We start from the raw sequence: 19,993 nt of genomic DNA, 5'->3' as shown, positions 1-19,993 counted from the left end.
CAACTCCCCGATGAGGGCAGCGCCCGGCACGGCACCACATCCCCCTGCTGGGAAATCACGGTGACTACTCTCTATTCTCCAAATTTTTTTATGCCTAGTTGTTTTGTTTAAGGTAATTTTGTATCAAATTGCGTGGCAACTTTGTATCATTTTTTTTTGCTTATTCGGACCATGAACATTTTAACCAGAAAAAGGAAAAAAGAAACGAGATAGAAATGCAGTTTTGTTCACCATTTCACTGGCTGAAAAAGAAACGAAAATATCATGGGCATAAAGAGTGATGTAGCTCTTGGTGTAAACCTTCGTCACAAATCAGGTATGGACATACCAAAGTGACTTAAATAATTCAGTCATGTACATTAACCTAGCCACAGAGGTTTCACAACTTAATTTAGCTGGGCTTTTAAGGAACAAGAATATTAGAAGTACATCAGATATTCCAAATATGGATACCAAATAAAGTTACAGTATCAAACCAAATATTAGAAGTACATTCAGTCAACAGAAAAAGCACTCTCTGTGCATTAGATATGTCTGTGCATAACTGAAAAATCTGAAGGAAGCACTCTCTGGCTGAACACATTCCTGATTGTGTTCCTGCTCGCACAAAAGCCCATAAGCACATGGCTGAACAGCAGCCATCAGAATCATCTGAAATGTCAAGAATACATTGTCATAGCCATAGTTCACAAGAGTTTCAGGTGGCATTCCAAAAATTGCATAATCTAAACTGAATATCAGATTATCAACTACTACAGGTCATGCATGAATGAGTGATTACAGAAACTGCATAATCTGCAAAAATCTGCAGGGAGCAACACAACTAAAGAAGCACTAGACACTAGACACCAAAAAACCACTAGACACTCCCACCTCCACTGCCTCCTAGTATTTTCAGCTAGAATTTTAGCACGCATGGCCTCGACATATGCCCTCTGTGTTTCCAGCAACTTATTCATTCCCTATGCAGCAACTTATTCTGTTTATCATGGGGGTTATTATTCAACTAGGGATTATTATTTTCAGAGGATGATTTGTTGACACTAGGACCCACTGAACTCTATTTTTTTTCTCTGAACCCACGTAGCAACTTGATTTCTTTTCCAGCAACTTATTCATCCCTTTCGCATCAACTTATTTTGTTTATCATGGGGGTTATTATTTTGTCTGACACATTTTCTTTATGCACTTTTTTTTATAGGATGGCCCAGAAACGCAATATTGAAGCTACTAATACAGCCCCGTCTCCAAAGCGAACAACTAGGGCTACTTCTAGAGCAGACAAGGATACTTCTAGAGGCAGTGTAGTGAATGATGAAACGACAGAAGTTGATGAAGGAAGAAAGCACGCAGAGCAGGTATCATTCAGAGCAGAAAAACTATGCTGCATGAATCTTTTTTTATGGTTAACTTGTAGTATGTCTGCTCTAGCAGCTTTATACATGAATTATGTGGTAGCTTGTATGGATCTTTTTTTTAAGCATTTTGAATTCATGAATTGTGTGCAAACTCATTAAATGCTTTGTTTCTTCTTTTAGGATATAAGGAAAAAAGGATCAGCGAAAAGACTGAGCAAGATCAATGAAAATCTCAAGGGTAATCAGAAATAGCAAATTGCAAGTGTTGGGTTTGAGGGACTCCTTGAAATAAAGTGCAACATTGTTCCTGAGAAGTTGTCAACTTGGCTAGTTTAAAATTTCGACATCAACAAGTCCGAGTTGGTGATCCCTTACAAGGGGACAATAAAGGTGGACGATAAAGCTGTTAAACGAGTGCTCGGATTACCAATGGGCCCGAACTCTGTTGTTTATGAAAAGAAGAGTTATTATGATACATTCACTGAGTTCTATCAAGTTTTCGGCCATGAGAATGATCATAAGGCACCATCATTTGTAGAAGTTGAAAAATGGTTGTCTGGTGAGGGAAAGAATTCAATAGATGACAAATGGTTGAAGGTTTGGTTAATGTTTGCAATTAGCACCTTCTTGTGCCCAACATCAAGCCCAAAGTTGTGTGTGAGGGCTTTCCATTCCATTTCAATCACCGAAGAGATTAAAGGATACAACTGGTGCAAACTAGTAGTGGACAGACTCATTAAAGGAATTGCAAAGTTTAAGTCTGGGAAGCGAAAGTTTGTGTCCGGGTGCCTCTTCTTCCTTACCGTATAGACACTAGACTTGTAGCACCTTGTCTTTTTCTTTTTTCAGTCCCCCTTTTTCTTTTTTCTCAAGACCTGACTACCTTTTTTTTTGGTGTTCAATATGCTCTTTTTTGTGCATGCAGATATTGTATCTAGATTCACTCGATGTTGGTGACATCGTTAACAATGACTTGGAAGTAAGAGCCGCTGCGTGGACGGGACAACTCGTCTCCAAATTCTGCCTCATGGATAAGCTCTCCGAGACTCAGTTCGGCAAACTACAAGTAAGATTCATGCACAAATATCTTTTTCCCTCCAACTTTCTGCATGTGTGGAAATTAGTAACTTTGTAAATATCTTGTATGTGTAAGTAGCAAGTTATACATGTGTTGGATACACATGTCCAACACATGTACAGAGTCACAGAGTTATACATGCAAAGTTATATACTGCCTTTTGTAAACCAGTAACCTTTTTTTATTCACTCATGCACACCTTTTCTCCTTTTTTTGTACAGCTAAAGCCAGATCATTTAAGAACAACGATGATCCCACCAGAAAGGATCCAACAATTCATCGATTCAAACATGCCGGAATCGGTCATTGTTGTATGTTTCTGCCCTCCATCCTTTTTTTCTATCATCACGCATCATTTTTCTCCCGCATTTCTCTCATATAATCCAACCATCTTATGTTTTTCGTGTTGCCTTATGTTTTTGCAATTTTTTTCTTTTTTGCAGAATCGGGAGGTCCTCAAAAATGCACTGAGCGAGTTCAGCATTGCAATCAATCAAGCTTTTGTCAACCTTACACAAAAGTTGTGCCAAGAGGTACAGCAGCAAGAAGCACATGCAGAAAGGAGATCAAGCAGGCCCCAGTACCTCTAAAGGTACCCGGGAGGTTAGGAGTAAAAGGAAGAACGACATTCTGGAAGAATCACTCGGTGAGATTAGGAGTGATGAAGAAGACTTCAGCAGCGATGAAGATTATGCCAACTTTGACTCTTGCGACACAGAGGGGGACAAAGATGATGAGAACAACGATGGATTTGGAGATGATATCAATTCATCACAAATTGACCCAAGAGCTACTGAGAATGAAGGTATTGACTAACAGCATCGCATATGCTTCTTATAGTTTTGTTTTTCTAACAGAAACATTTTCTTTTTCTTTGATAGTGCAAAGCAAGAAGAAAGTTAGATTTGAAGATGTAGATAACGCAAACAAGCAAGATGATGACATAGAGTACAAGTCGATGAAAGGCAATCAAGGTAAATATGTTGACATGATATGTTGGTAGCAAGATCAATGGAAATCTCAAGGGTACTTTATTATTTTATCTTCGCAGGATCTGTCTCTGGAGCCTCATGTAAAGATGAGGCTGCTAATAAACAAAGGAATAAAGACGACCACAATGATGGCGGTTCAAATGATGGGGCCAACGACCGAAAGAAGACCAACAAAGCCAAACCAGCCAGCAAACAATCAGGTATGCAACTTGTATTGAAGGCCTCCAACAACTTGTATTGGTTCAGTAGCATATTCTCTTTTTGGAGACAGCAGCAACTTATGTTTTATGTTTTTTTAAGTATCTGCTGAACCATCATCACACAAAGATCAGTCTGGTGATAAATCTAAAGGTGCGTCATCCAAGGATGATGATAAAGCAGCAAAGGATGACGACAAAGCATCAAAGGATGATGTTAGCATCAGAGATGATGGAAAGCAAGGTAAACATACGTTTTTTATCAGTCTAGCAGTAATTTTTGTATCACTAATTTTTTGGTTGAACCAGCAACTTGGATTGAGTTATTTAGCAACTTATGATTTTGCTTAGCAGCAACTTATGTTTCGATCTGTAGCAACTTATATTTTACCACAGCATATTTTTTTTGACAGATTTTGATGAAGCACCATCACCTAAAGATGAGGCTGGTGACAATTATCACGGCACACCACGCAGTACGCAATCGGGCACACAATCCAGCTCTGAGTTTAGCGGATTTTCACCGATTACACCGGCAAATTGGTACAGGCTTCCGGGAGGTATGACACTACTGGACTTAATGGCTACACCGCCCGATAGGAAGCCTTTGATCTTTGAACCACCTGAGTTCCTCGATGTGCCGCTCGTGCCCAATGAGAAGGAAGTCTTCAATGATATTGTCGAAAAGGAATTTAAAGGGGCGAAGGACACGGTCACAATGTCCGATGAGATGGTTTCTGAACCGAAAGAGCAAGCAAAAAAGTTTGAGGCCAAGCTTCTGAAAGATTTGTTGCAACCCCTGCCTGTGGACAATCTTCCGGAAGAAGTGCCCAAACCCAAGAGAACAAAGAGAAAGGCGGAGCGGTCAGATGTAGTGTCAAGGAAAAAGCTTGCTAGCACAAGAGGGAGAGGCTTGCCACCGGTGGTGCCCAAATCCAATACTGCAAAGGAGCAAGATAATGTCACAGGACCCTAGAAAGAAGAGGACAAAGATAATGTCCCCATGGGTGTCGGTTATATCATTTTTCCCCCTTTTGACCCCTCTGACATCTTTGTGTATCTTATCATTTTGAAAGTATCTCTCCATGTGCATATCTGAGCATTTTTTTGCCATATTTTTTTTTGCTACAGATCCCAATGACGACAGGGCCCATGAACAGCAACATTGTCAAGAACGCTTTTGAGTTTCGCGATTCAAACAATGAAATGGTAAAACCACATTTTTCTTTTTCTTGAAAACTTTGTGCTGTCTGCCTAGTAACCTAGTTTACAAACTTGTGTTGTATGATTATAGCAAATTTTAGCCCATGGAACCCATTGGTAATTGCAATATTACTAAGGATTAGTTTTCCAATGTCTTTGTTTTCTGATTTGCAAATATTAAGAGTAATGAGTAGTTTGTGATTTGCAACATTCAGAGTTAGGTAGCTTTCTGATAGCAATATTCAAAGTTAGATATTTGCAACTCGATTTTCTTTTCCAGCAACTTATTCATCCCCTTAGTAGCAACTTATTTTCTGTTATCATGTGAGTTATTCAACTGATTTTTCTACAGATACTCTTTCCCGTGCACCAAGAGAATATAGTGCAGCCGGACGGCGATGGCCACTGGTTCGCATTTGCTGTAAATATTCCAGATAAGAAGTTTCAAATCATAGACTCTCTAAGGAACAGCGACAATGCTGAATTGAGATGGAAAGCCAATCAGGTGCGTGCAAAAGTGATTACCCTATGGAACAAGTACACATCTAAGGTTCAGGGGTGCAAGATTCCCACTATTTACAACTTCGAGACGTAGTTCATTGAGGGGTACAAGCAATTCGGGATGTAAGCACAAGTCACTCTTATCTTTTTATCCTAAACTGAATTCCAAACTGTAGATATTGTAACATTTTGTAAGTTCTACATTATCTAACATTTGTCTCTATTTTTTTGTGCCCTCAATCTCAGTCATGACAGCGGTCTGTTCACCCTCAAGGCTATAGAGCACCGGGATGGACACAACCTCCCAAATATGATGGAGTTTGATGAAATGAAGCTGAGGAAGCGAGTTCTTCATGTGTGGTTTCGTAGCCCGGCCAACAAGCTAGAGAACAAGACTGAACTATTCTCAAAGAGAAAGGGAAAGATGCCAAATCAGTAGGCTAGGAGCGGAGTGGGGAAGGGGAGGAGAGATGTCTGTATTTTTCACATGATGCATATACTCTGTATATAGATGCTCCCATTTTATTTTTAATTGATGCTCAGATATGCTCAGATATTCTGTAATATACTTGCAAGCAGTTCAACGGAAAACTTGTATGCAATTTGTGGCTAGTCCAACAGCAACTTGTGATTTTTTTCATGATGCATGCACTCTGTATATAGATGTTCTCTGTGGTTTTAAACAATGCTCGGATATGCTGATCGTTTTTTTACCCTCCACTTTTCCTGTGTGAGAAGCAACTTATGTAATATATGGAGGTATTCTTTGTGATCAGCAACTTATGTAATATATGGAGGTATTTACAGTGGCAACTTGTGACCAGCCCAACAGGCAACTTGTCTGAAGTCAAAACAGCAAATTGTGCACATATCTTTTTTTTTTTGAAATATCACCTTCTGTACATCAGATCTGCACTTTTTTGTGTTTTCTGTTAACTTAATTCAACATGCAAGCTGCAATTTTCCAATCTTTTTTTTTCATACGCCACCATACACAAAGTTTTATTAAAAGTATATTTATCCATATATAGCAAGTCTGAAATATACAAAAGCATCAACTATTCATTATTACATCACCACACACAATGCTTTAATAAAATCATAAATCACTAATTCCATTTTAATAAATTACAAGGAAGTGGAAAAAATGTTAGATGCATCCCCCTGCAACACATCTTGTTTTTTCACGCAGCAGCAACCTCATTTAGTGATTTATCCGAGAGTTCTTTTGTTTGCTTTCTTGCCGGCTTGGCGGGGCAAGTCGATGTAGTATGTTCTGTTGAACCACAATATCCACACGGTGGTTTTTTGGGGGAAGCAACCCCAACCCTGTCTTGTATCTCTTTGACCTTGGACGCCCTTGCTTCTTTGTTATTGGTGGGTCCCCAATCTCAGCACCAGCAACATGCGAGCCTAAAAAGTCAAAACAATTTCAAGTTGTTAAGAGTAATACACACAAGTTGCTAGAACAAGGAGTACAAGTTGCTAGACTGAATGAGTAGAAGTGGCTAGGGGCAAGGAAGTATAAGTTGCTACGTTCAGTTAAGACAATACGCACCATTAGGCTGTTGTGACAGATTTGGATCCCCACCCCCTCCGGTTGATGAGCTTGTTTTTTTGCGCGATTTGTTCTGCGGCCTTGGCGCAGCGGGTTGTTCAATATCAACTTGTTCACACTCCAGCCCCGGAAGAACACTTGACGCTCTCCTTTTCCCCAAAGCAACAAGCTTAGATTGTAGGGCACTCACTTGTTTTGATACTATGGCATACCCCTCGTCTTCAGCCATAAAAGGTCTCACAATCTTATTAAAGTTTGTGCACATCCTGCTGTAACGTATAACATGCTTCCCATGGTCTGTAATCTGGGCTTCTTGAAGAGGCTCGTTAGCGGCAACTTCCACCCCACTATCAACCACTGGCTCAACTGACCATCGAGGGAGAATGTACCGATCAGGCACCTCGCGGACTGCAAGGGCGTCAAAAACCTTCAATATGTGGCAGCAAAGCACTCAATCGCTCTAAAACTTGCAACAAGTGCAGCTATACAAGCCCTCCACCCTGGACGACGTGACCCTGAATGTTCGTGTCCCATACAACAGATCGGGGCAATGCCTGTACGGAACAACATCTATCAAGTCATCCCCTTCAACACGAACAACATAGTAGCTCGAACTTAGCTGCAGCTCGTGTTGAAACACATTGAACAAACTCCTTGTATACGCTTTCTTCATCTGATGCTCCATAGGGTGCCCCGTCAAGTAGCGTGGGACCTTCGTGGCTGTGGCCGCCTCTTGCAAATCTTGCTTGCTGAAAATCCTTTGTTGTATCTTCTTATATTACTGCACAAAGTTGAGTATCGAGTTCTTTGGGTTGACATAGCGCTTCAGGACAGCATTGAAGCCTTCACTCCGTGCTGTTGTTTGGAGGAAGGGGAAGAAACAATACATGAAATATGCAGGGATCCAACACTGTCTCATGCCATACAAATGTTGGAACCTCTCATCATTGTTGAGCTCATATTTATCCAGAAAAGTCTGCCACTTCTGCTCAAACTCTGCCGGCGTGAAGCTATTGTCAATACAATCCTTGAAGTCATCCGCCAACTCTTGCTTACCATCCCCCTTGCTATCCAAGAAAGGACCCATTGTCTTCCTAGCATTTTCCATAATGTGCCAACGGCAATTCCTATGAACTGAACTGACAAATACCTCTGCTATAGCAGCCGTCATCGCAATATCTTGATCAGTTATTATATTTGCAGGATCCTTGCCGCCCATTGCTTTCTTGAATTCAGTAAACAGCCAGACAAAACCCTCAGTCTTCTCATTCCTCAGAAAGCCGCAACCCAGCTGGATTGTTATGTCATTCCTGTCAATCCCTGTTAACACAATACAAATTATTAGTATTTTTTTCATAGCTGAAGGCTATCAACTGGTGCAGAATAAAGATGGCAACTTATGTGCAACTAGTGTGTCAACTTGTGCTTTCTCAAAGTAGCAAATTGTTCAAAGAGTATACAGCATTATAGTCAGTGTGATAACCAGTATTTTTTCTGGACTCCAATATATAACAATCAATGAAAACCATCAATGGTCAAACTAGCATTTTTTTTGCTGGACATACATACCTATGAAAGGAGCACATGTCATGTTGTAGGCATTGGTCAAATAAGTAGTGTCAAAGGACAAACAATCACTATACAGCTCATAATCTCTCCTTGCTGCACCATCCACCCAAAACAGATTCTCAACCCTGTCAAACTCATCAAGAGTGTAACTATAATAGAATTCCGGATCTTCCTTCTTTAATTCTTCAAAGTACTCAAGCGTCGCCTTCACATCTTTACCTCTATATTCAGCGCGGTACTCAACACGCAGATTTTTGCATCACCTTCGGTGTATGGACAGTTTTCAATACCTCCATACAACTCGGCCATTATCTGGTAAGCACGAGTTGTCGTGATGCAGCATCCATGGAGCAACTTGATGAACTCTTTCTCTTCAGCTGGTATGTCTCTGTGGGACTTCAAGTATTTTGTGAGCGAGAATTTTCTTAAACACTCATGGTTGTGCTCCCTTTCAAAGTTCACAACCTCCCAGTGTCCAGGGGATGTCTTCCTCACAATCATGTGAGCTGGGCAGTGCGTCCTATCTACATAATCCCTGCGCCTTTGCCTCACAATCTTTTTCTCAGTTATTGGCCCATCATCAGCAACCTTCTCTTTCTTGTTGACCCCAGCCTTCTGGCAAACATAGATATACTTTGTCTTTTCATTGGCCTTCTTCGACTCACGGAATGTGTCGATCCTTATTGAGAAACCTGTATAACGGGCATATGAATTGTAATAGTCTTTGGCAGCATCAGAACTATTAAAAGACATGCCTACAAAAGGTTCCTGCGGAGTGGATAAAACCTCAACACCATCCTCAACATCAACTTCATCTGCGGTTGTCTCAGCCGTGGGAACTGTCACACCACCAGATTCAGCCGAGAGCACCTTTGATGCTGAGTTGCTAAGTTGCTGAGTTGCCAGTTCAGGAGGAGCTGAGTTGCTTGGCAGATGAAGGGTTTCATTGGATATTACAGGGAGAGTCAAGTTGCTGCTGGACACATGTGCACCTGCACCACCTGCAACACACATCGGTGGGAAAGCTGCACCAGAAACTTGCTGCAACTCAAGATCTGAAGGGGATGCAAGGAAATCATGCTCTTGTAGTGGCGCAGAATTTAGATCAAAAACCCCACTACAAGTCATATTACACCTAAAAAACACAAATATTAAGTATAACTTGTCATGCAAGGAAACTCATAATGTATATAGGAAGGCACACAAATACTAATTAGCACAATACAAGTTTCTTTTTGTAGCCACAAAAAAATGAACACAAATTGCCATACAAAAAAACTCGAAATGTAGATAAGTTGCAGTCTGAGGAAACACAAGTTGCCACAAAAAATTGAACACAAGTTGCCATCTCAGGACTGCAATACATAAACCTATATGTTCAGAAGAGTCTTGTAAGGGGGCACCCATCCTGTTGATCTATTAGACGAAATTAAGTCCTAATAGTTTATTTACTGATCATTAGTCAAGAGGCACCATCCAAAACTGCTAGCAACTTGTGTGGATTGCAACAAATTTGCACTAATATATAGATGGACATAAAAAATTATCTACAATTCGAAGATCATAGGGAAGATTTGTTCAGATTTAGGAGGATTAGATCGAGCAGATGGGAAGAAAAGAGCACGAAAAAAAAGTTGCAAACCTGCAAGGAAGGAGTTGCAGATCGGGGAGGAAGGACACAAGTCGCGAGGGTCCTGCTGCGGCCGTGGCTGCCCTCCCGTGCGTGTCTGCGAGATGCGGCGATGTGGGCTGGATGGATGGATGCGAGATGCGGCGAGTCGCGGTGGATGGGGCGATGGGAGGATGCGGCGCGCCGCGGCTGCTTCGGGCGCCTCCCTCCTTCCAGCACGCGGGTCAGGGGGGCTCCGCGCCTGGACCGGATCAGACGCCGACGCGCCTCCCTCCTCCAGCACGCGGGGCCAGGTGTTGCGGCGGGGCCAGGTGTTGCGGCGAAGCCGCGGGTAGGTCGGGATGGAAACTAGAAAAGGAAATGTCGCTATTCACGCCCTGGTGGAGGGGGGTCGCGCGGTCCCCCAGCGCGCGATAGGTCGCGCGTTAGCGCGATCCAATTAAATACCTTGTCTGTTAGTTTATTCGGGAAGAAAATACTGTATTTCACATAATGCATACTAGTATATGTATATACTATTTCTTGATTCATTGGTAAACAGACAAGTAGTAGTCATCTTTTACGATGCACCGGGAGGGAAACAAATCCATCACAAAAAGTAACTGCAAGCAAAATCACATGATGGCACACGCAGACGGGTACTCTTGGTAGCTGAACTTGGTTTCCTGCACGATCTTGCACCCGTTGCACCCTCTGCACAGCGACGGCCCGGGGCAGCACATCGGCTGCGCCGGCGCCGGCGCCCAACAACCGTGCATGCCGCCGCCGCCGCCGCCATGGCACCACCCGCACCCGCCGCAGAACGAGGGCCCCCCGCACGGCGCCCACTTCTGAGGGGGCAGGTGCGGCTGGTGAACCGGCGCCGGCGCCATCCCTCCCCACGGCGGCCACTGGGGCATCAGTTGCTGCGGGTGGTGGATGCCCCAGTGCGCTGCTGGGTCACTGCACGGCCACGGGTAGCAGATGCCACATATGTTCGTCAACTGCAGGTTCACCGTCGTCGTCGACGACGATGGCGATTTCGCCTTCTCGTCATCACCCTTCTTCTTTTCCTCGCCAGGTTTCTTCTCCTCAGGCTTCTTCTTTTCTTCGGGTTTCTTCTCCTCCGTCTTCCCTTTTTCCTCGGAAGGTTTCTTCTCTTCCGGTTTCTTCTCCTCCGGCTTCTTTGCCTCGGGCTTCTTCTCCTCTGGAGGCTTGCCGATCTTGATGTCCTTGATCACATCGCAGGCCTTGCATCTCAGCTTTTTGGACAGCTTTGCTGCGTCGAAAGGGCCCGAGATGGTAACCCTGTTCTTGGTGTTCTCGAAATCAATCTTCCTGATGTTCTCCTTTGCTGCAAGCAGGTCCAAAGGCAAAGGGACAAAATGAGGTGACTTCACGTAGGGCAGTTTTTTTTTTCTCACCTGAATACGCAGGAGAGCTGCGTATATTTGTATTAAGCACAAAGAAGTTTTAATACAACGCGCGGTTTCGTGACATAATAAAATCTGGTTGCAGAATCGAGATGTCGAATTACGCACATTGGAGTTTGCAGAGGACTTTCTGAATCTTCTTGTAACATTTCTCGCATTGGAGGTCCGCTTCAATGATCAAGATAGAATCCTGCTGGTAAACAAGGTAGAAGAAGCCAAAAGTCTAAGAAATGTTGCACTACAATAATGCAATTGCAATTTTTGTTTCATTATTTAACGAAAAATGCGTTATTAGCATGTAAAGCCACAACTCACCTTGGTTGTCATGACGCGCGGCAGCTGATCGATGTCCCTCAACAACTCGTCTTCAGTTGAGAGAAGCCGGGACCGAGCAGAGAAATATATAGGCGTCTCAATCTCACTAATCGTCCAAGGCAGAACAAAATGACAATTGGAATAGTTGGTGTCTTGGTGAGGAAGAATCTCTCGTCACATTGGCGAGCTTCCATAACCTAATCCTTCATTTTTTTAGTATGATGTGATTCCTAACAACAACCTTGTGCACCATGATTAGGGCAAAGAGTCTTCCGAGTACAGAACATATGGCCTGTCCAGTGGCACTAATACCATTGGTGTCCAAAACGTGGTGGTTAGTTCGGAAACTGCTGCTGCTGCTCAAAACCACCTAACGTGCGCAAGCTCTGCACCGTCGAAACGATCACCGAGCTTCATCAGCATGCACATGAGGCTATATAACACAAGGTTTCAACGATGGCGGCCGAGAATCGTCATGGCGTTCTGATGTACTCCCTCCTTCCCCATTTATAAGGCATGGTGGAACATGACACGGTCTTCTAAACAACACTTTGACCATTTATTTATCATATATTATATCACTTTTGATTATAAACTTATAATTATTGTAAACTATATTTGATTATGAATCCAATCATATGAAATTTGCATTATAAAAATAAAAATTTAATAGTCAAATTATTGGTCAAAGATGAGAAGGTTTGAATCTTGATATACGTGTATGCCTTATAAACGGGGAAGGAGGGAGTACTAACTTCTCATTCATTTTTTTTTCTTGGTTAGGCGCTAATCAGTCGGGTCGTCTCCAAGTCATCGCTACCCGGGCCTCCACGATACATGCATCATGTTGTGTAGATGTGTTATAGCCCGCTAAACCGACGGACATGGTGGTCCTAAGTAACATTGAGAAGGGACACACGAACGGTAGGTGAGATTTCTCATGTTGCAAAAGAATTGAGATCAGAAGCAGTGTTCAGACTCGAGAAGAACAACACAATATCCTGTTTTCTGAAACTGCTGAAACCTGCTTCCATAGCAATCTAATTGTGCAGATGTTCCAGGCAGGAACATTATTCTCCACTGCTACCGATATAGTAGATCACAGTACGTAGATGCCCTTGTGGGAAGATAAACTGCTTACGTCATTATCGTGTAACCTTTGACGAATATATGCAGGGGAGGGGACTAGTACCATATTTTTTTGTTTTGGTTCGGGCCGGGATGACGTGGCTGACAGGAACATGAACAAACGGACAGATTATTCCATGCATCAGCACAGCACTAACAACCATTTCTAAGGCCCTGTTTAGTTCCCAAAAAAAAATTCTACAATACCCGTCACATCGAATCGTTGGACACATGCATGAAACATTAAATATAGTTGAAAAAAATAACTAAGTACACAGTCTAACTGATTAGCACGAGATGAATCTTTTAAGCCTAATTAGTCCACAATTAGACATTGTTTGTCAAGTAACAACGAAATATGCTACAATATCAAAATCAAAACCTTTTCGCGAACTAAACACACACTAATCCTCCCAAGATTACCGATGACAACACAGGAATGGTCGCATATGAGACGTTCGTTGACCGCCCTGCTCCCCATGGAAGCTTGAGCTATTGCTACAATGCCGTGCCATTTATAATCCTCGGCCTGCAAAGCTGCATAGCCACCAACTACTATTTAATTCGCACAAGTGGCTAGCATTTGTGGCTGCTTAGGGGGTGTTTAGATTGAGGGACTTCAAAAAAGTCCTAGGGACTTTTTAGTATTTAGAAGTATTAAATAAATATTAATTATAAAACTAACTGCAGAACCCTGGGGCTAAACTGCGAGACGAATCTAATGATGTATCTTAATCTATGATTAGCGAATGGTTACTGTAGCATCACTGTAGCCAATCATCGATTAATTAGGCTCATTAGATTCGTCTCGCGAAAAAGCACTCAGCTGTCAAAAAACATTTATAAACAGATTTTATTTAATAATATAAAATAGTAAGATTCCTTTTGATGTGATAGGGACTTTTGGAAAAAGTCCTGGAGCCAAACAGGCCCTTAATGTGTCCCTTGTGGTGGCACATGGTGTACTAGATACAAGTCAAATATTAGCTAGGAAGCTTCGATGAGCTGTGTACATACATAAAGTGGTATAAAAAAATAGCACAAGTACTGGAGCAGGTGGGTGGTGTTTCAATTGGATTATTATTAAGCGCCCAGCTAAGTTAGTAGGGCATGAGGGCGATGAACAAGTACGTCAGCCAGCACATCCAAGAGCATCACATACATTTTTGCAACGAAGCTGAAAAATCCACATGGTCGTTTTTGTTCAAGTTGGGGAATAGAGAACTTACGAGCACATGGGAAACTTGCTGGAAAACTTCGCAGTAATTTTTCTTACACAACAGGTTCTGCATTTAACAGGTGTGATTCACACGGCTTCAGTGGTTGGATCTGGATTGCAATCAACCAAGTACACTGGCCCAAGAATCTAACACTTCTGTGGCCACGTCTGCAGTGGGCCATTTTGTTTACCGGGGCGTAGAAACAGTGGGCCTATCGCGGCCGCCGCAGAGGCGGGCGGCGACGAACTCCGGCAGCGGCCAGGCACACAGCAGGAGCGGCCGAAAGTTGGACCTCTTCCCAGGCGCAGAGGACACGACGATGAACATGGCACCGCGTGACCTTTAGCACACATTTCTAAATAAACCATTATAAATAGCACACAGAGCTGTGTAAACATTAAAAAAAAAATCAGTGTACCGATCAATGTGGTATGGTATGGAACTATAGATGGACTTTCATGATCAATGAAACAGCGTATAGGAATAATAACAAAATAGGGAAGCCCTATGGCACTGGCAGCACAGCAGTAGAAAGCACTGAAAAATAATATACAAGTTGTCAGCAGAACTGTCAGTAGGTTAGGAGAACAAATTGTAATTTTGGTAAATAATCGATGTGTGACGACTACGAACGAAAAATTGACTATAGGAGAATACATGTGTGCCCTTATTGGCAGACGGGAAAATAACAAATAAATCAGCATCGACGAGCGTGACACACCACTTTTAGCAAAGGTGCCAACTCATCAAAAATCCTATCTGAAAATCTGGACAGTGAGGTCTACTGGCTACTTGAAGTCTCATGCACATTCGGCCATCCTTGCTGCATATTCTGACTTGCGAGTTTCGACTAGTCCCAGAATACAGAAATCGTCAATCAAGCTTGTTTTCGGTGAACAGAAGCTGCTGCCTCTACTCCGTACAACACTGATGGCCAACAACCACACCTCTTTTCCTGTTCAACGGCTGTGTTTGTTGTTCTGGTGCAGAGCTTTTGAGAAGTCTCGCGTCGACAGTTCACAAACTTTAGTGAGGCCATTAGATGTAGCAATCTATTGCCAATTGTTCTGATATCAGGTCCATCTGTGTCAAGGATTTACATTGCACTCGTCCATAAATCGGTCTCCTCGAACAAGAAATCTCCTCCAGTACTTTTTGTAGTCCGGTATACCTAGTTCAAGCCAAGGTTTCATGTTGCCATTGTAGTGCAACGATGCGGCTCTCTGAGCAACCTCTTCATCAATTCCATAGTCATATCCAAGTCCAGCCAGGGTTAATTTTTCATCTAGGGGATAGATGAGATGTTGGAAGGATAGCAAGCTTAGAGGAATTGCTGCTGCTTGCAAAGATCGCTCATCCTTGAATTTGAACTGTAACAAAACAAGAATAAGATAAATAGGTGCGCCAGCTAATCATATGAAACAACATCCAAAATATACCAAGAGACTATATTTAGTGTTACATTGGAGAAAAAATCAACAAATGCTAAGAAAACAAATTAAAATCCAGAATAGATAAAACAGTGGAAAAGAAAAGAATGCAGCATCTTTTACGCTTCACATTTCATGCAATGTGTAATTCAAAGTTTAAACCAAACGCGCTGTGAAATAGTTCTTCCTATCCTGTTATAACATGCGCAGTAAGAAAAGCAGACCACCTAATGTGAATGTACCCATTTATAACATGCTCCAGCATGAAACTTACTGGCCTACAACACAACTAACCTTTTTCATGAGCAGCAGATAGTTCTCTGTAACATTATGTTCCCTCCATTTATCCAAATTAATCAAATTCACCCCTGACATCCATGCACATGACTTGGGATCATATGCTGTTTTGCCCAGCACATTTCTCATTTGACCAAGTTTCAGACCACAAAATTTGACAGCACCATTAACCTTGTCTCCCATATCAATATTCCACAAGAAAGAAAGATCACGTTGAACAACTACATCATCATCCAACAGAACCACCTTATTTAGATACTTGAATATTTCTGGAATAAGGAAATGTGAATGGCTGAACAGTGACAGGTATTCCATTCTTGTGTTCTCAGTAGGCTGTTTAATGCTCCTAATGAGAACACGGAACTCCTCTGGCAAGTACAGCTGCTGGATATTATCCTTTGGCAGCTTCTCCAAAATAATGGCTTCATAGTTTAGAACATGGATAACTGCATTTTTATAAGAATTCCTGGCAAACCAGTGTTTCATGGCATAGAAGTTCTGAGCATCAGTTAGTATATGAAAAGCAAGATTGCCTGGATCCTGCAAAAAGATGAATAAGAACGTTAGGGAACCAGCTCAGAAGACAGGGTACGAATTAACATTGTAAATATCAGTCTAATACCTTGCAACTGCTCACAGTTGAGTTGATCACTACAGAAGCCGCAAGAACGTTCTTAGATAGTATAACATAGTGCATATATTTTGGACTACTGAACTTGCCAGAAGGAGAATCATCTGAATCAAACGAAGATGATTTGAAATACTCTAACGTCAACCTCATATTAAGGCAATGATGACTTTTCTGTAATGTCTGGGCACCAAGGTTGTAGAGGAACGCACTCTGCTTCATATGAAAATGAGCTTCATCCTCAGTCATATCAAGTATCTGGCGAAGCTTCCTGTCAACATTCTTACAGTCCACCGTGCAAGATTTGGATCTCGCAATTGTTCGCTCCATCTGCTCCATCCTCTTGTTGATACTGAAACCACAAGACAACTGTCATTCAAATTATCTAAGTAGTAACCCCTAGCAATGATTGGAAATAAAGTCCCTAGGTCGAATGAAATATACTAATTCCTATGCTCCATCATCCTAGGTTTGACTCGGCTAGATATATGCTATCTTAAAAATCATTCAGAAAAAGAAAAGATCATTTTAACTTAACATAATCTATAATTCAGCTTTAGGACTAATCACAGTGAACTATGATCTTAAGCACTAAAATTTAATTCTCACAAGGATGGTAGATCAGCATCGACTGTTGATACACTAAGCACCCTCTCATGTTCTTGTATGTTTTGCTTCATTTCCTGAGTCAGAGCTTCATATCCTTGAAGTTTTGCAATACTTGGATAGTATGAGCGTGCTACAAAGAGTTGGTCTTTTAGCCTCTTCACTATAGAATCTTTCATTACTTCTTTGTGCTCTATGGACCAGAGACAGTAACTTCCAAATTCAAGTTGACAAGCCTTCGCCTTTTCCACTTCATCAGCTTTTGCAACTTTTTGTTGCCCTTGTACATCTTTGCTAATCTCCTGAAATGATAAGTGTGCATTATGGTCTAGCATCAGCAAAACTCAGGCTGATGTAAAAGATCTGGAGGAAGAAGAAAGAAGAAAACATGAAGTTATGCTTTGAAAAACTAATATGATGATGATGGGAAATGATTCAAAATGCTGCACCATGTAAACTAATATATGCTTATTTTAGTGTTATTCTTGCTAAGGAAAACTAATATATGATTATTTTAGTGTTATCCTTGCTGCCGGCCAACTACTATAGGCTCCTACTGTCTTGTGGAAAACACGTTTTCAAAGCACAGTTTTAAAGCCAGAACAGGACACCATACTTCCATTTTAACAACAAAAAATGTCTTAAATAAGCAAATTCTGAAATGTCATGAAATAGCAATTCCAAAGCAACACAGTACAACTTTGGATGCTAAAGATCCATACTCTTGTCTCTCGAGTTGATTCTGCCACAGCCTTTGACGGTTCAACTTTTGGTGCTGGAAGAACTGTGTATGATAGAAATTATTGAGTCAGAAGCAAGGAAAAGCAAAATAACTACAGCATCAGACATGAAAAAAGTTAGGAAAAGATAACCATCCAAAACAGATGGACTGTAACCTCCAAACAGCTCTGACCAAATATCCACTAACCATACTTGAGGACAACTATATGAGAGTCAACATACGCAGGGTGGCTCGGCTGTCTGGAGATAGCAGGGTAAAAATAATTGCTGCTAGGTTCTAGAGTAAATCTTGGAAGGGAGGGAACCAAGAGGGAGGAAATGAAAAAACTTATTTGTCAGAAATTTTAATGAACATCAGAAAGTGAAAGACTGAACCGCTATGAACATTAGAAAACTAATTTCACAGCCGAAATTATGTCCACATATAATTTATTAATTTTCACATGGGTACCATTGAGGCCACATATAACCCCAATGACCAGGTTTGGTAAGCTGGCAGGCTACTTTGCATAGCTTAAAATTTACACACCATGAACAAAGATCAGTGGCATTTGTGCTTTTGGTGTACTGATATGACATACCTTTTGGTTTAGCACCACCACTTCTTGAGTGGCTATCAATTTGCTTATGCTGATCAATGACTCCTGCACTACCTTTGGAGATCCTCTTCTCTGGTATATTCTGATCACTGCTTATGGGGATCTTCTTTTCTGGTGCATCCTGAGGAAAATGCAACCGTCATGGACTGTAGATGCAATCCTATCAATTCTTAAGTAGCTTTGGGAGATATACTCTCTTACACATTCACAAACGTAACAAGGGGGCAAATGATCATTCGACTCTTTACCATGTAGAAAACATTTTCCACAGAGCTAAGAACTAAGAAGTTTCAAAAATCATGGTCGGTGTTTGGAAGGTGATCACGAATAGGAGTAGACATCAATGCCACACCCCCCAATAAAGTCGTCACTCCAAAGTCCAGAAAAAAAAAAGTTACAAAACAATCACCATCATCAATGGAGTAACAGACAACAGACCAGTCTCCGTTCGCTGTTAGCGCCAGGACGATCCCTCTTCACCACGTGATCCAACGAAGGCAGAACGACCTCCTGAATCCAACGCAGTAATCACAACAAGGAGAAAAAAAAGCAGCGGAAAGCAATGAGTCATATCCGCTCCCACATGGTGGCATCCAAATCAATCAGCATCAACAGCGACTACGCAGAAAGGGGGACAGGCAAACAGTGCGCTACCTGTCGGTGCCGCTCCTCCGTCGTCACGTACCCTGCATCGCACACCAATCGGAGAGTAAGTAAGGCAGTCAAAATCCCCAGGACGAAGCGGTTAACCGACAAAGCAGCGCGTTAATCGAACAACCGCTAGACGCCCAGATCCAGCGGCGGAGGCGGTGATCCGAGCGCGGCGGCCTCCGCGCTCCCGCATTGAGGGGAAGCGAGCGAGGGAGGGAGGGGTGGGCTACATACCAGAGGAGGGGGCGCGGTCGAAGAGGAAGGCGAAGGGCACGAGCAGGGAGCAGAAGACGAGCGCCAGCACCGCCACGCGCGGTCCCCTCCGCCTCTTGAGCGCCGCCGGCAGCAGCGGCTGCGCCTTCATGGCCGCCTCCTCCTGGGGTTCCCGGCGCCCGCGACCTCTCCGCTGATCATGGCACTGCAGGCGACCGAATGCTCCAAATGCTTGGCAGTTGCGAGCGGGGTGGGGTTGGGTTGCGACGGGATTTGCTTTGATCGCGGCCGGGCCGGCGGCGCAGTGCGGTTTGGTGCGCCCGGCCGCCACCAGTGACTGAACTGGATGCTGGTTGGTTGGTGACCTCAACCTCGTGCGCTCGTGCCGGGTACGTTAAAGGCCGTGCGTACCCATCGGCCACGCGAGGTGCGAATTTTTTTTTCAAATACAATGTTCACCTGCCTTTTATACTTGAAAGCAAATAATTCGTAAAGAAAAGACAAAAAAAATAAGTTTTTCATCCTTTTCAAATATATATATATATGAAATAACCTAATTAGCTTTTTGTAAACATTTCTTTGAAGCTTTTTGTAAACATCATCTATTTGAAGACAGATTACTGTTTTTTAACACCTGAGCCACATTTTCGAAGATCATGCTAGCAAC

At 42.4% G+C, this 19,993-nt stretch overlaps 2 protein-coding genes and 2 long non-coding RNA genes across 6 annotated transcripts; 1 reads left to right on the top strand and 3 right to left on the bottom strand.

Moving 5' to 3' along the window:
* Nucleotides 1-6,329: 6,329 nt before the first annotated feature.
* On the bottom strand, nt 6,330-10,289 carry LOC120694873. The gene is made up of 2 exons (XR_005683687.1): nt 6,888-10,289; nt 6,330-6,742 (listed from the first exon to the last, which is right to left on the bottom strand). It is a non-coding gene; the product is annotated as an uncharacterized LOC120694873 (long non-coding RNA).
* A 284-nt stretch (nt 10,290-10,573) lies between these two features.
* On the bottom strand, nt 10,574-11,956 carry LOC120694870. Of its 2 annotated transcripts, none has more exons than XM_039978181.1 (3): nt 11,814-11,956; nt 11,607-11,688; nt 10,574-11,419 (listed from the first exon to the last, which is right to left on the bottom strand). In XM_039978181.1, the coding sequence occupies exons 1-3, from the start codon at nt 11,823-11,825 to the stop codon at nt 10,701-10,703; spliced, it is 813 nt and encodes a 270-aa protein (XP_039834115.1). In that variant the 5' UTR covers nt 11,826-11,956; the 3' UTR covers nt 10,574-10,700. The 2 variants fall into 2 exon arrangements, with proteins under 2 accessions (XP_039834115.1, XP_039834114.1); XM_039978180.1 differs by having other exon boundaries at nt 11,607-11,691; nt 11,814-11,916.
* On the top strand, nt 11,316-11,970 carry LOC120694871. The gene is made up of 3 exons (XR_005683686.1): nt 11,316-11,455; nt 11,584-11,703; nt 11,838-11,970. It is a non-coding gene; the product is annotated as an uncharacterized LOC120694871 (long non-coding RNA).
* A 2,686-nt stretch (nt 11,971-14,656) lies between these two features.
* LOC120694868 (probable galacturonosyltransferase 7) lies at nt 14,657-19,681 on the bottom strand. 2 transcript variants are annotated; one of them, XM_039978177.1, is made up of 9 exons: nt 19,348-19,681; nt 19,117-19,148; nt 18,901-18,972; nt 18,445-18,583; nt 17,845-17,906; nt 17,126-17,424; nt 16,511-16,868; nt 15,886-16,428; nt 14,657-15,531 (listed from the first exon to the last, which is right to left on the bottom strand). In XM_039978177.1, the coding sequence occupies exons 1-9, from the start codon at nt 19,475-19,477 to the stop codon at nt 15,250-15,252; spliced, it is 1,917 nt and encodes a 638-aa protein (XP_039834111.1). In that variant the 5' UTR covers nt 19,478-19,681; the 3' UTR covers nt 14,657-15,249. The 2 variants fall into 2 exon arrangements, with proteins under 2 accessions (XP_039834111.1, XP_039834112.1); XM_039978178.1 differs by having other exon boundaries at nt 18,872-18,972; nt 19,348-19,678.
* Between the last annotated feature and the right edge of the window lie 312 nt (nt 19,682-19,993).

Source organism: Panicum virgatum, chromosome 2K, assembly GCF_016808335.1.
Source record: "Panicum virgatum strain AP13 chromosome 2K, P.virgatum_v5, whole genome shotgun sequence".
Classification (NCBI taxonomy): Eukaryota; Viridiplantae; Streptophyta; class Magnoliopsida; order Poales; family Poaceae; genus Panicum; species Panicum virgatum.
Note: the sequence above shows the minus strand (reverse complement) of the source record. Positions and strands in the feature narration are given on the sequence as shown.

Excerpts from the sequence above, each read along its gene's own strand:
- LOC120694868 (XM_039978177.1), bottom strand. The coding sequence starts at position 19,477 with ATGAAGGCGCAGCCGCTGCTGCCGGCGGCGCTCAAGAGGCGGAGGGGA. Across the intron at positions 19,149-19,347 it reads CGACCGCGCCCCCTCCTCTG|GGTACGTGACGACGGAGGAG; the intron begins GTATGTAGCCCA and ends TGTGCGATGCAG. Across the intron at positions 17,425-17,844 it reads AATCAACTCGAGAGACAAGA|GAGATTAGCAAAGATGTACA; the intron begins GTATGGATCTTT and ends TTATCATTTCAG.
- LOC120694870 (XM_039978180.1), bottom strand. Across the intron at positions 11,420-11,606 it reads AGTCCTCTGCAAACTCCAAT|CAAAGGAGAACATCAGGAAG; the intron begins GTGCGTAATTCG and ends ACCTGCTTGCAG.